This window comes from Choloepus didactylus, chromosome 21, assembly GCF_015220235.1.
Source record: "Choloepus didactylus isolate mChoDid1 chromosome 21, mChoDid1.pri, whole genome shotgun sequence".
Lineage (NCBI taxonomy): Eukaryota > Metazoa > Chordata > Mammalia > Pilosa > Megalonychidae > Choloepus > Choloepus didactylus.
In genome coordinates, this window is record NC_051327.1 from 33,832,385 (window position 1) to 33,848,639 (window position 16,255).

The 16,255-nt window shown below is 42.4% G+C and overlaps 1 protein-coding gene across 22 annotated transcripts in view; it reads left to right on the forward strand.

The window, feature by feature from the left end:
* Nucleotides 1-16,255, forward strand: part of RBFOX1 (RNA binding fox-1 homolog 1) — a 2,130,504-nt gene that overhangs the window by 2,054,552 nt on the left and 59,697 nt on the right. For all 22 annotated transcript variants that reach the window (XM_037813986.1, XM_037813985.1, XM_037813992.1 and 19 more), the window contains one exon: nucleotides 4,324-4,404. In XM_037813986.1, coding sequence (XP_037669914.1) covers nucleotides 4,324-4,404 — 81 coding nt within the window. The remainder of the gene's footprint in view (nucleotides 1-4,323; nucleotides 4,405-16,255) is intronic.

Genomic DNA, 16,255 nt, shown 5'->3' on the forward strand with positions numbered 1-16,255 from the left:
TAACCGAACAGCAAAAGTAGGAATGGCGTGGACATTTCATCCCTTCCTCCATCTCTGATTGAAGGGAAGCAATTGCCTAGGGACTGTGTTGAGAATGATTCTGAGGATTTCAGAATAGGAAAAGATTCTATTGAAATTGATTAGTGATGTCTGCCCTGGCTATGGAATGGGTAGATAGTAGAGAAAATTGTGCATCGTTGCCATCCTTAAATTAAAAGGAATGTCATAAGCAAAGGCACTGAAGTCTGAGAAGTACAGGTTGTCACCATGGTTGTGGACAGTTCATGGTTGCTGGAGTAGATGGTCTAAGCTGGAGGTAGATGTTCTATGGAGGGTTGGGAGTGGAAGGGGGTAGAAGTCTCAATGTGAGAGATTTGTTAGAAAGTTAAATTGATGCTGTATTGTGATGACCTTGAGTGACCTTGTACACAGCCCTGGTGCTGCTGCTTGTATCCAGTTACCTATCTGATTTACTTTTTAAAACAAACACACGTAACACTCTCCTGCCTCCCCAAAATGCATGGAGGTTGCAGTGCTCTTTTTTGCCACTTTGTTTTTCTTTGATTTGAAGCTTCCTTTTAAGAAAGGGTCCCAAAAATACAAAGAGATCATATAGTAAGTGTTCTAGTTTGCTAATGCTGCAGAATGCAAAACACCAGAGATGGATTGGCTTTTATTAAAAAAAAGGGGGTTTATTTGGCTACGCAGTTACAGTCTTAAGGCCATAAAGTGTCCAAGGTAACACATCAGTAATTGAGTACCTTCACTGGAGGATGGCCAATGGCATCCGAAACCTCTGTTAGTTGGGAAGGCACGTGGCTGGCGTCTGCTCCAAAGTTCTGGTTTCAAAATGGCTTTCTCCCAGGACGTTCCTCTCTAGCAAGCTTGCTCTTCTTCAAAACGTCACTCACAGCTGCACTGAGTTCCTTTTCTTTGAGTCAGTTCATTTATATGGCTCCACTGATCAAGGCCCACCCTGAATGGGTGGGGCCACGCCTCCATGGAAATATCCCATCAGTTATCATCTGCAGTTGGGTGGGGTGCATCTCCATGCAAACAACTTAATCCAAACGTTCCAACTTAATCCCCACTATTATGTCTGCCCCACAAGACCGCATCAAAGAATATGGCTTTTTCTGGGGGACATAATACATTCAAACTGGCACAGTAAGTACTTTGCAAATCAAATTGGAGGATGTTTTAGGTAAAATAAAAACCAAGTTCCTGTGACAGTGTAGATTTTGTTTTACAAAGATCAAAATCATTTCATAAGGACTTTTAAAATTTTTTTTTTTTTTTTTTACTAATAAGAAGACATCTAATGAAGTTATTTCAGTCCAGCTTCTTAGGATTCCCAGCATTAAATTAGGGAAGTTGCATTGTGTCCTGCAAGGATTTAGCTTTCAAGAGGGAATCTGTGTTTTGCACTAATGGGATTCTATAAATTGTGTTGAGTGTCTTAGAAATTGATGTGAGGGTTTTAACTGTACAATACTGAAATGTTCTTCTGTATTTTTTTTTTTATTTTGGCTATAGTTCGTTTATTTTTCTTTTGAAATCTAGGCATCCTGAGAAACTTTAGATCTCTTTTAAAAGGTGGTTTTTAATCCAGGTCAGAAGAGAGAACCACTCAAGGAACTTTCTCAAAATCTACCTTCCTGGGTCTCACCCTAGAAAGTTCTTTTTTGGTAGTTCTCTGTATATTCTATAAAACAATTTCTCTGCAAAAATTTCTAGAAATAAGCAAAAGCCTATGGATAACCTTTGCAGAGTCACACAGGGGTATTTGTTGCTGAAGCAGGATGGGCGGCTGGGATTTGCTGCTGGACTTCCCTGGTGGCTTTCGAGGCTCCTGCTGTTTGATTTCTGATCCCACCCCCAAAGATATTGGTTTATGTATTGCACAGTTCTCCAGGGAAACAGAACTGACAGGATATATGCATGTGTGTGTGTCTGTAATATATAAATATAATATATAATTTTATATATAATGTAAATATTATGAGGTTTATTCTAGGAATTGGCTCATACAACCGTGGAGACTGGCAAGTCCAAATTCTTGGGTAGGCCACAAGCTGGGAACTCCGATGAAGGTTTCAATGACTTTCCCCAGGAGAAGCTGGCTGGCTGAAGTAGAAATAGTAATTCTTCCTTCTGACTGCTGAAATCATCAGCTCTCCCTCTCATTGCTGAAGGCAATCTCCTCTGTTGCTTGTAGATAGAATCAGCCGTAGATGCAATCAACTGACTGGTGATTTGAATCCAGGAAATATCCACACAATAACACTCAGGCCAGTGTTTGCTTGACCAAACAACTGGACATCATCACCTGCTGTTGACACATGAACTTTACATCACAGTTTCTATTAATCCCCATAGTATGGGAATTATCTGCCAAAACTGGAAATAATAACAGGAGGAATTAGACCATGTGAAGGCCCCTCTTACCTATCGTGACAAACTATTTAAAATAGAAAGAACAACAACCTATCAGGTTAGCCAAGTTTGCTCAGGGCCCAACCCCCACCCGAGCTCTCAGTATATTGACTTCCAAGAGAAGGTCAATGAATTCCTAAATGTCCACTCTACATCCAGGCCTTTCCAAAGAGCTCAGTCTTCTTGTCCTGTTGCAAGCACAGGAAACTGGGAGATAAATGCAAACAGGGTTCGGGAACAGTCCTTCAGGTAGACTTTGTGTCCATGGGCTACTTCTCCCTGTGAAAGGCTGGATGGAGTTAGCATACTTGGTGGTGGTAGGAAAGGGTGAGATGGGCTAGGAATTTTAATCAGATCCTTGTTTTACCCAGAAATAATGGACAAGGCAGAGGAAAGAGGGTGAAAGTGGAACTTGGGGAAGGCTTTCTCCACCCTCTTTATGTGAGCAATCCATTCTAGTTTGGTATGTGGCTCCCAAAGGATGGAGGAGCAAAGGAGAGGGGAGAACAGATCTAAATTGTGTCTGGTTTTGTAGTTTGGGGAAGATTTCTTTCTCTTAATGGCATCCCTCTGAATTTGGCAAACCGTTACATGCTCTGAAAGTTTTAGCCATAGTGTTATTGATGACGGGGAAGACACAAAAGGATTCCAGAACCGTTCCCTAGGCAAGTCTCCCAGATATAGGAAAGTTTCCTGCTCCTGGGGTGCACTCCCCAGGTAGGTTTCTTTTCTTGGGAGGTTGCTTTCCACTCAAGGTGTTGACAGAAGAAGACAAAAACAAATGGAGGAAGTTTAACCTTCCCTCCCAGGAAAGTGGAGAGAACTCACAGGATCGCATTTCCATCATCAGTAATGGGCTTAAAGCTTCGAAAACTCTCTAATCCTTTCCAGTCTTTTGAGTTTTGAGCTTTGCATCAGCAGGAGAGTAGAACTGACAGCCTGAAGACATGTGCCCCTCATCATCCCTGGGGTGGGGGTCGTTCAGGACATGTCATAGATGAGGAGGTATCTCCGGACTCCACCCTTCTTGTCTGCTGTAAAATTCCGTTTTGCAAGGATAAGCCCAGTGCTCTTTGCTTTAAATCTGGCTGAGTAAAGTCACAGCTGCACTGCAGCCCCAGTCTGCAAGGTGGGTAAGCAGCCTCTCCAGCTGGGAGGCAGAGAATTTTAGGACTAAAAAAAGGAAACCCTGAAGCAAAAGGCTGTCTCACTCCATGAACAGTGTGGGTCCAGGGTGGGTGATAGTGAAAGCTGCATTTCTTCCCTGCCTTCCTTCTGTTCTTCCTCTGAGAAACCCATTCAGAAAGGTAAAGTTAGGGGAGAAAAAGGTTTTCTTAAAACGCATCAGTGCATATGCTTGCCGTGTATTGAGTGGTCGTTCCGTGCCAGTGGCTGCGTGGGGCACAGCCCTGGGCATCCGATTCACAGTCCTTCTCGGAGGTAGGTATATTCACCCCTGTTTTCCAGGTGGGACTCCAGAGGCCCAGGGAGGTCCAGCGACTTACCAAGGTCACACAGCTCAGTAGTGGTTGAGTCAGGCTTAGTATCTAGTCCCTCTGATATTTCCACAGATCCCTTTTGAATATGCCATGCTGCCTCACTTACTGATCTGAATCTGGGTCTTGGGGCAGCCAGACCCCATACTCAATCCATGGGTGAAAAGCAATGACTTGTGCTTGTGCTTGGTGGGTGGGGGCTGGGGTGGGGAGGGTGGACTTCCACTGACCCCCTTCAGCTAAGGCAGGGGGCCTCCGTGGGCATGCCAGCCTTGCATTCTGGGATGTGGCTGTGTTCATTCCTCTGCGTTTCTCATTTGCATTGCCCGGGCCTCACAGGTGTAGCGTACTTGTTCCCAAAGCAGATGTCGTCTCTCTCTCTCTCTCGTAGGCACGGTGCTGCTGTGCCAGGCAAACCAGGAGGGATCTTCCGTGTACAGTGCCCCCAGTTCACTTGTATATACTTCCGCAAGTAAGCCCACTGTCGTGGCTCTCTTTTTGTTTTTTGTGACATAAATCTGAGTCCAGTCACCTTCCCTGCCATGTAAGTCCTCTCCCCTCCCTCTGTCCCACTCCCCTGTGGTTCTTTACGAGGTGAAGTTGGTTGTCATAAGCATGCTTCTGTTTTCCTATTGCCTTGGAATCTGAATCCCTCTGTTCATTACCATCCACGTCTGATCCTCACTTCCCAGATGCCCCAGCCATTTTTTTTGTTAGACCTGTCAGAAGGGGGGTCCTGTGGGTGGGACATGGGGTGTTGGGTTGGAGGGGAGGGTCAATGGGGAGGATGGGCAGCCATAGCCTATTGCCTGCCTTCTGTCACAGCTTTGCCAATTAACACAACAAATCATTTTAAATAAAATGATTTAAGTAAATAAATCCCAATGGTGCCCTAGCTGAGAAAAGGATGCTTGATGGATCTTCTTGAGCATGCATTTCTCACAATGGAAGATATCACTAGCCTGGGGCTGGTGACTGTTTGCAAGGCTGTCATTTGCTGTGAGGAGGAGGAGAGAGAAAAATGTGGTTCTCCCCCATTTAACTGGAGGGGAAACAACAATAAAAATAGGCTTTTAACAGATCTGGGCACTTCAATGCGTATAAATAAGTCATCAAGTGCTAGGGGAAGGGAACCAAAAATAAATGGAAACTAGATCACAGTGTCGATGTGGAAGAACCGAAGACACCCCTGCCCGGGAAGGGTGCTCCGGGTTGGAGAATGTCCTCCCCTGGAGTCCTAGAGCAGGTGGGAGAATGGAAGCTTTCCCTGCTGCCACCGTTGCTGCCCAGGTGTGATCTGTCTGTCTTCTAAGTCTGCTCCTTCTTAAGGAGCCTCCCAGCCACAGCCCAGACCTGGTCATCTCTTCCATACGATGTGCCCTATAAATCCCCATAACTGCCTAGCAAGTCCTCACTGGGGCCAGTGCTCAAAAGTGAGTCTAGGTGGGGGTGGGGGAGGAGAGATTTTTTTTTTTGGGGGGGGGGGGTCCAAAATTTTAAAAAGAATGAGAAAATTGAGGAGAATCTTCAGGAGATGGGAGCAACCAATTTTTTCTTCTGACCGGAGTATAATCTTCAGAAGCAGTTTTGGCATTAATTGAATGCAAGGTATTTTTCTGTGTCCTTAATAAGCCAAAATCTAATCATACTGGCAGGAAGTTATTTTTCTGGATTTATGAAAATTGTTCTGTTTGTGCCCATGTAAATGTGTGTGAGTGTCTGTATGTATATATCCTAGAATTATAATGCAATGCACATTTTCATAGGCACAATCTTGTTTATTCTCCTCAAAACCCACCCCAGGTAGGTATTAAGTGGTTTGCTTTCCGGCTCAGGAAATGGGAGAGCACCGAGAGGTTGGGTGATTCACCCAGGATCACACAGCCAGTGGGTGGGAGATTTGTTTCCTGAACTTGGAAAAATTATTCAACCTCTGGCTGCCTTTTTGGGCTCACCCAACTCGAAATCCCTTCATCGTTCCATCCTGCCTTCATATCTCTAAATATTCTTTTCTGAAGGAGAGTTGATACATCCTATTTCATCATCGTTCTCTCCAGTGGAACTGCCTGGGATGAAGTGCTCTCTATTCAGGCTGTGGTACATATGCTACATTGCTGAGGAACTGAAATGTTAATACTATTTAATTTTAATTAAATTTAACTAGCCCCACATGGCTAATGGCTACCATGTTGGACATACAATGCTCTATAGTCTTATCATTTACTTTACAGAAATGAATAAAAACAAGTTAACTACCAAAAAAGAAAAAAAAAAGCTAGTTTGAAAAATACTAGTTTAGTCTGTTCTAAAGGAGCTCTGGGTAAGTACATGCACACACATCATACAGGGAAATATTTCTGAATTCTCCATAATGAAATAGCTGACACATATAGAGGAAAAGAATTCATCTCAGGCAGCGCTCAGCAAACTGCAGCCCCCGGGCCAAATCCAGCCCACGTCTAAAAATGAGTTATGTGACAGAGACCTCTCTGGCCCACAAAGCCTAAAATATTTACTATCTAGCTTTTTACAGAAAAAGTTTGCTGATCCCTGCTCTAAAGGGTCATTTTATTGTTAAAGAGACAAAGTGTCAATATCACTGTATATAAGTAAACTTTTTTTTCTGATTTTAAAAGCAAATGTGCATAGTAATTATAGAGACATTGTGTCCAACATCGGTTGTATTTTATTATATTATTTTCACTTAATATGTGATATGTACTTTATGAAAATATGTTGATGGCCTCATAATACTCTATTGCCTAAGTATGTTAAATTTCTATCTCTTCCTCATTGTTGAGTACTTAAGTTGATAGTAGTAAAAAAAAATACAAAAACAAAATAAATGCCCTTTTATGTTATAAAGAAAACAGCAATTAATACCTAATCCTTCTTTCCCATAAGAAAACAAAAACTAGCTACTTACAGTAAGGATCTTCACTTGCCAACTCTTTGGTGATGATTTTCAGATCCATGGCTCAATTAGTATATTGTAATGGAGACTAGCGCAGGACTCTCCCCCACCTGCTTAGCCAGAGGAAACTTACATCATTCATTTGGAAGCCGGGCAGGGGTGCCTAATGATTTCCAAAATAGTCCCAAGTCCCAAAGCTTCTTTGCTGAAACTTCCTTTCTCCTTGGTTCTTAAAGTTAGGGAGGTTTTTCTGGTCAGAGTGTTTGCAGCTAGCTGGCTGTTTGGAATATTCATTTTGGGTTTCGCTTACACAGTATGATGCAGAGTTTGGTACAAAGCCATGCCCCGTTTACACACACATACACACACACACACACTGCAGTTCCTTTTCTCCCCCTAGACCCTATTCATACAAAGCTGAACTGTCTCATCTTTGAGGTCTGATTGGCGAAGCCTCTTTTTTTCTCTTAAGAATTGAACCACCTTCCCCAAGGACCACCTCCCTTATTTCTCAGCAAACTTTTAGGATGCCCTTGTTTTTTAGCTTTAAAAATGCATGCATTTCTCATTTTTATCTAACAGTTTGCTCCTGAAGAAAGATGCATGGAAATTACACTTTTGTAAATTGGGCCCTACGTGCCTCCTGACTTCCATGATTATTCCTGAGTTTTGTTTTCTTTTTTTTTTTTCCTGGATCTTCAACTGACCTCAGATGCTTTAGACTTAAATTGCCCCTCTTCCTAGCCATGTAGCTCATCATCTGTAAATAACACACTTAAATGCAGTAGGGGAGATGGTTCTTAAAGGAACCCTGCTGAACTAGTCTGTAATGAAAATAATTGGTACTGAAGTTATCTGCTTTTTAAGATGCATTTTTGCATAATGATGTTTCTTCCCCCTTAAGTGAATCACCTAATAATATGACCCAGGACATGAAAGCATTAAGGGAAAGATTTTCACTCACTACTTTATGTCAATACAATGAAATCCAATGGATTTTGGCAGTTGACCTTATTCGACCCTCGATTTTCCTCCTGATCCCTGAACTCTGGTTTGAAGCCCTGGTTCAAGTTGTGTCATATGACTTGTCCTAATAAACCACTTCTCTTACAGAGGGTAAAATGGACTCACTTTCTACCAACTTAAATGTAGTTAGAGCAGAACTGCAGGGAATTTGGCAGGGGCATCTTATACCAAGTGCAGAACTCTTAATACTTTTGGACAGGCTTTGTGCAGCATATGATACAACCTTAGCAGAGAGGTTTGGTGAGGGTGGGGGCAGGGCCTCGGTGGGCCTGCCCAGTGCCCACCCCATTCCAGAGCCCCTCCTTCCCTCCCGTTCCACAAATGGGAAAATCCACTTCAAATCTGGACAAGCAAAGCGAGCTGTCACTGACTCATTATTTGCATCTGGAGTAGATGTTTCCAGAAGCAGGTAAATGTTACCAGCTTTATTTAGTTTTCATTACAATTTTATGAATAGATTGTAAATGACAAAAGTAATACAAGTTCATTGCGATCAGTGAAGCATGCACATAAACACAGACACACACACATGGAATAATGTGGTAAGAATATCTCCACTGTATCCAATGACACACACCCTTATTTTGTTGACTCCCTGGTAATTATCTTTCTGCATTTTCTTCAGGATAATGCAAAGATGGACATACATGCAATGGAATGTGTTAGTAGTTTGATTTTGTTCTAAGGGGGTCATTTACATATGTATTATGAATGTGTTATACATTTTAAGTATACTTGTGTTCACTTAATAATACTTATGACCATCCTCCCAATCATCTTATTGATAATTTGTGTGCTAGTCCACAGTTTGGAGAGTCCACGGTGATTCACTATTCCCTATTCAGTCATTCAAATTGCTCCCTCTATTTTTTCCCCGCCATAAATAAAGCCACAGTCGACGTTTTTGCATATATCCTTAAAATACCGTGCCTCTAATTCTACATCTGCGTTCTCAAACGTGGGATTGTTGGTTCAACCCCAACATTCTCAGCAACACCGGATGGCATTGCTCTTTTTTTAATTTCGCACATTGGATGGCTGAAAACTAGCATCTCCTTTTATTCTCGTATCCACTTGCCTTTCAGCTAGCAAGGACCTTCATCCTTCACACATTCAGTTGTCATTTGGACTTTCAGTCCTGTGAATTTCCAGTATACAATTGCCTGTTTCTCTTCTGAGTCTTCTCTTATTCTTTTTAATTCACATATGAGAGAGCTTTGTTCTTTGGGGAAAGTAAACCTTTTTTGCATAATGTTACAAACATATTTCTTATTCTGCCATCTGACTATGCGTATGTCTCACTATACATTCTTTAATTATGTAGGCAAATATATTGGCTTTGATTTGGTTATTAGCTGTAGATATCATTTCAGAATACAAAATCTCAGTTTCCTATGGGGCGAGTTTTTTTGACACCTTGAGACAGAAGTGCCTTTTTTTTTTCCCCCCCTTCTTGATCAAGGGCTAGGAAAGAATTTTCCAGTATGGTTCCATATGCTTATCTATGCAAACAGGTGTAATTTCATACAGTAACATGGAAGCTGTAGCTGAACATTCATGTCATGAGAACACCTAAAGTATAAGTAAAAAGAAGGTGAATGTCAATTTCCCCAGAAACTCTCATCCGGGTCAAAAGTAGAAAAAAACAAAAATCGGGTATCAGGAATCCTAAATGTTATCAAAATGCAAAATCATCTCATTTATTCACTTCTATGAAATTCAAGGGCAAGGGGTAGTGGCATATTTTTAATTGATGTATTGATTGCATATTTTATGGAAGTAATTGTGTGGAATTCATAAAACAATGATTTAAGTGGCAGAAACATACATAAATCAAGCCTGCACTGTGCTACTTTTAGTAATTGATAAAACTTCCATTGGTTTCGGTAATTAAAGTAACAGCTTAAATTAATTTATGGCTTCCTCACTTTCTGCCCAATAGAGAAAATGTCAGTGGACTGAATTCAGTTAATAGAAAGTACACCTTCAGGTCACTGTGTTACTGATATATTGGTTTAAAGTCTCATGTCTTCTTTCTCCTCCTTCCAGTAACTCAGAGCTTCACGGTTGCCTCCGAGAAGGCTTTTTCTAATATTTTCTGTAGGGGTTACTGTAGGGTGAGGCAAAGAAGGCACTCACCTCAGTTGCAAAATTTAAAGGAGTGTCCAAAAAAATTAATCAAGATAAATAGTATTTAGTGTGCTATTTTTTATAAAAATCAAAATTAATGAAAATCATCTATGATGAACAAAAATATAATTTTTAATCAAGACAGGATGAGCAGTACTGTTTCCCTTTTGTCTTGGGCTCCCATATGACTCATCACAACATTTTATTTACCAGTTTGATGTTCTGTTCATCATGGCTTTCTTTCAGTAATGTTGATTCTTTAAATTACTGCATTATTTTTAAATTATTGCATTGAAATATTCTTTATCTACATCCCAGAGGTTTTGGGGGCCCCCCTTAAATTTTGCACCCAGTGCAGCCCTGGCATAATAATAATGACAACTAATGTTTATTGTGCACTCACTGTATGCTAGGGGTTCTGCTAAGCACTTACATTTACTTGAACTTTCCTACTTAGTCCTCACAAGAAAACTGTGAAACCGTTATTATGCCCTTTTTTTTTCAAAAGAGGAAATTTAGGTTAAGAAGAGTTAAGGAACTTATCCAAGGTCACCCAGCTAGACCAACTATGAATCCAACATATCTGAATACCAAACCCTCCCTTTGAAGTTAGACACCAGAATGCAAGTAGCCCTCATGTTCTGCTCCTGGAAATGGTTGAGCTGGGAGTGATCAAGGGGGACCCCTCAGCAGCTGCCTAGCCTTCCCATTTCAGGACAAGGCTGTGCCTTCTCCTTCCTATCCCAAGATTTCTGGAAAAGGAGTTTTTCCCTGTCGGAGCTGCCTGGCCAAGGATCTGCAAACTTATTCTTTAAAAATCCAGATATTAAAGATTTCAGGCTTCCTGGGTCATCTGGTCTCCATTGTGACTTCTCAACTCTGCTGTTGTAGCTGAAAAGTAGTCGTAGACAGTACATAAATGAATGAGTGTGGCCATGTTCCAATAAAACTTTACTTAAAAAACAAGCTGTGGGCCAGATTTGTCCCCTTGGCCGTAGTTTGCCGACCCCTTTCTCAGGCCATTGTTCACATTTTAAACGGCAGGCTGCCTGCCAGTGGAGGTGAGAAGGAGACTTCTTTTCAATATACACCCTTCATGTACCTTTTGCATTTTGTACTATTTTATTACATTTTAAAACAGTAAATGAAATGTAGTTGCGTATTCTCCTGTACCTATGTACATAAATTCAGCCCAGGCACAGTGTACTGACTGTCCATCCTGTTCTCACAGTAAACAAATATGGGTATGGAGGTTTTATTCTGGTTCTGATGGCCTTCCTAAGACCTGCCTCAGTTTTCTTGGGCTGAATGGTGAGACTCTAACTTACCCAAGATCCCTCATCTTCTGCCTCAGCTCCTTCTCTTTCCTTCCCTGCACCTCCAGCAATGCCCAGGCTACAACATCCTCTCAACCAGAACCTTCTGGTCAGAGAATCAGGTGCCAGCCCTGCATTCCTGTGTCTATGGCCCAGCTTTGTGGTGGTGGACGTATAGCTATGCCCGCTCCTGTGTGCACCCTGTGGTGCTTTTCCATCATGTCAGGAAATAACCGCTCCCGTTCTTGACTCATTTTAGCAGTCCTTTGGTGGGCACGGGGTTAGCAGAGCATTCCTTCATTCAACCAACCTTCACTGAGCTCTTTCTACATGTGAGGTGCCATCCTCAATACTGAAAATACAGACCTGCTCCAGACACCCAAAAGTCAGCCTCTAAAGAGCCTGCATTCTCAAGTAGGACACAGATAATGGAGAACTACACAATGCTGAGGTCTCAGAAATGCTAACACGTTACCCATGGGCATATTTAAGGGGAAACCACCAACAGGAGCCCTGGCCACTGGTAACATTGCCATATGGCTACCTCTTGGTGGGTGAACTAGGCATCAGTGCGTTCACCATCATCTGTCAGGACAGAGAGATGCATTTGGCTGCTGAGATCCTGTTTCCCCCATTTATTTAACCTGCGGATCAAGAGGTTTTAAGGTGCCTTCTGTGTGCCATGGCCCTGCCTGTCATCCCAGTCACAGCACATGCCTGATTTTCTGTACCTTGGTGACTTGGCAGGTATACAGCCACCCGCCACCCACTGATGGGTCGACTCCACAAACCATTCTTTCTCTATCATGGAGGTACTATTATTTCGCTTTGCTCCATCTGCCCTGCTTCTCCATGGCCCAGGACATCTCTGATTTATTGACCAGTGGTTTTTAAGAAGTTTTACTACCTCTTATGTTAACTCAGTTATTCCACCTGGACACTGGTTTGCAGAGCAGGTTCATTTGTAGTTTGGATTCCAACTACCACCGCTTTAGCTGGGTCGTAATCATATCCATATCCAAGTTTGTTGTTATTTTTGTCCTTTTGTTTAAAAAAAAAAACAATTTCAGGAAAAATTAAAACAACAACAACATTAATTGAAGACCCCAGGTATTTAAAAGGAAGGATCTGCAAGAAAAAGCCACAAGTTCAGGAGGCTGCTATCTGGCTCTCTCGGCACTTTGGTTATTAATCTCAATGCAGAATGGTGGCTTTCGTCGTTTTCAGATGGGGGTCTCGCTTCTGCAAAAGGCTGCCAGTTGCAAAAGCTACCATCCTGTGGTGTGCCCCCAAACATTTTATTTGTCTTGATATTTCTTTCACAGAAATACATGTGACTGATAAGGAGTCACTGGAGGATGCATTTGCTTTGTGTCATACAGATATTAAAACAATAAACTAGGTTGCCCTGGGATTCCCGTGCACACACAGCCAGAGAACAGGCCGAGATGAGATGTTTCTGAAAGGCAGCGAGGCAATTGTGCAGGGGGAATTCCCTGGAAACCCCAAGTCTTCTGGCATTTTTGACAGAAAGTATTTTTCAACACTCACATTTCTTAGGATCAACTGCCTGGCCCAGCGCTCACATTTACCTCCTTGCCAACGCCCACCCTCCACCAGTCCTCTGCAGAGGGGAGAAGGAAATCCTTCTTTGATTTGGGAAGCCCCATTAGTTTCTTTCTTTTTTAAGTACTCATCTGCACTTCATTTGCTTCCCCAAAGTTATATGGATTTAAAATGGAAAACAGAGCCTCTTCTAAATTCTTACTTTATTCAAAGATGAGGTCCTTTTGAGCCCCAAGACATAAAAGGGACACAATGCAAGGGAGCAAGTGTGTGTCCTTAGGGGCACCCAGCTTTGTAAGCTGAGCCAAGCCCTCTGCAGGACACCGGAGGTGGGGGTCAGCTGCTGAGTGGAGAAGGAGCACCCAGTGGGGCACAGAGAACTCAAGCCCTGGGGTGAACTCCTTGGTGCTTCTTGCATGGAAATGTGTCCAACCGCAGAGATGCCCCTCCCCATCTTTTCTTATTTCTCTTCAAAAACAAACCTCCCCATGCAGTACAGAGACACATAAAAGGAAACCAGGCTCACCTCCCAGTGAAAGAAAAGGAGTCTGGAAAAGTTAATTTAAACATGATAATTGAAACATTTGCTTAGCTCAGAAATCCAAAAATGCTGTTTTGTCAAATCATGTTTTCATTTCTGTAAAAGGGCTGTTATGCCAAAAGCTATTTTATCGCTACTGGAGAACTTGGGGGAGAATGTTGAGAGAATGCAATCTCAGGATCAAATAGCACCTCACATATTTTAGTTCTGTTCCTTGAGTTTTTGCTTGAGATGTAGGCTCTTGCAGCCTAATTGCTTTCCATGTAAAAACAAACAAACAAAGACCTCCTCTAGGGGTGCCTCTGCCCAAGGGTGTTTTGTATCATCCCCACCACTGGTGATTGCTACGAGAATCTAGTAAATGTTGTCAAAAGATAATTTTTTTTTTTGCTTGCAAATCCTTGTCTCCAGATTTAATATTACAGAGTCCTCCTTGAACATCAGTGTGATGTAGTAAAAAGAGCTGGATTCGGGCTGAGCTGGGCACAAGTTGTCACTATACCCTAACCCTTTGACCTTGGGCAAGTCCCCTCCCTGTGAAAATAGTAATGGATACCTGCCTACCCATGAGCATTAAATGAGGAGAGCGTGTGTAAAGAGCCAATCAGGCTGCTTGAAGCATCAAATGGACAATCTTCACCTTTCTTTCTTAGAAGCCATCTTCTCTAGGATCTTTGAAGGTTGACCCAAGAAGCAAGTCTGAAAGATTTATCTGGTTCTAGTTACTGAGACAGCTGGACCTTTTCGGAATGGTTCTCTTTCAGTCTGTCCTGCCTTAAGGGCTTTGGGGATTCCAGTTCAGACAGCAGGCAGCTTGGATAGCCCCAGGTCCAGGTGGTACCTGTCCTCCATGTTTGCTTTAGGTGTTGATCAAAGGATCAAGACTCAGTCGTTCAAGTCCAGAAGCTGATGCCCCAAGGCAGATGACTGCAAAACCAACGGACCAGGTATTCCCACAGTGATGACTTGAAAAGACATGAATGATGCATTTGCATCGGGTACCCATCCTGTGCATCACCGCCGGCCCCCTCTGAGGGCCTCCTGTTCAGGAGCTGCAGCAACCCTGGAGAACCATGGGCAACCCAGCTCAGCACAAGAAAGCTCATTTATCTCACTTGCCCTGTTTCCTACCTGGAGAGGCAATTCACCCAGCTTACTGTTCCAGCCAGCTGTTACACTAGATCATGAATGATTTAACAATTGAACCTTTACTGTGTATATGCACTCAACAAAGTAATTATTTATATAAATTATTTGGCTCTTTCTTTCACTGCCTGCAAAAGGCCTAAATTGACACTGGTACAGGTTTTGTCAAACTGATAGATTATGACACATCGCTTTATCCAAATTAAAATAGATCTCAGCATCGCAGGGCTTTGTCTTCAGTGCTCCTTCAAACGACAGCATGCACCTTTGCAAATGCCTTCTACTGCCCTGCCAAGTTAAACACTCCAAGATTGAGACTCTTGCTCATTTTGTTGAATGAACTGTTATAAAATCCTGCCTGGGAGGGTATTGTCAATACCTGCTAGTAGACAGATCACAAATATCTCTTCTGCACAGTAAAAGCATATTACTGCACATTCAATAGCCATGCTATTCACTGCATGTCTGTTGGATTAATCCGTCTTATTTGTAACCTGGGAGCAAAGAGACAACAGGTAACTTTAAGGGGATAAGCAGGAATAACGTGGCAACTAGTTAAGGCAAAGGTTATTGTCCTCATTCAAAGTCACCAAGACCAAAAGATTCATGTACACTAGTGTCCTGTGTGGATTTTGTTATTACCTATTGAATTGGTTTTTAAATTAGGAACGTCAGACCTACTTTTGAGAGTAAATCGCAGTGTATCCATTGCATTTACTTTTCTTTACTTTTTTCCTAGATCACTCACTTATTTCATTTCTAAGGAAGAGATTTATTGCTTACCGAGTTTTGAGGAAAGTGATATTTGATAGCAATATTTAAAAAGCTATTACAATTTGATGTACAGAGTTTGACTATATTGTGTTTAGGGGCGTGTGTATGAGTGTGTGTGTGTTTTTTTAACCTGGCTGGGGTTCTCCAAACTTAATTGAACTGTGGTTTTATATCTTTCTTTTTATGTTTCTTTAAAAAATATTATCAGCCATTAAAAAAATCTATTGCATACAAAAAAAAGTGCAACACCCCCAAATACCATCAGAGTTTCTTACTCAAATCATCCAACTCTTTGAGAAAAGTTCTCCTTGAATTTAGTCATAAGGAAGTCATTGTTTTGACCCTAAGCAGGTTTGTGTGTCTAAGTGTGGTCTCCGAAAATACCATTCTAGCGTAGCCCAGGACTGCATTGCTGGTAAAATCCATTTCCCCAGTATTTGGGGATTTTAAACAAGCCTCCTGGCTCACATCCAGATGTGGAGATGAGCCCCAGTGTGGCAGGGAAACAACTTGCCTTGGGACTCTTATCAGGAACATACATCGGTGGTGATTCCAGAGTCTGCATCCCATTAGCAGAAAAGGAACAAAGCCCTTCCAGGTGTCTTGAAATCTCAGAACGTGAACGTAGAATTGAAGAAGTGGTGCCCTTCCAAATCTCCTGGGCCCACCCTCCAACAAGGAGCGTATTGCATCTCTCTGGGAGATTTGTCAGAAGATTCCCCTGAGAATTAACTCAGTCCATGATGAATTGTGCTGAAGATCTCTTGGACTCGCCATGGGCGTAGGAAGATGATGTGGCAGCTTGTACAGGCAACGGGAGAGAAGCCAAACTGAGAGCCTCGAAGGAACATGGAGCGAGTGGGAGTGGAAAGCCCGAAGCTGACCTGGGATGCCTTCGTCCTGCTGCTGT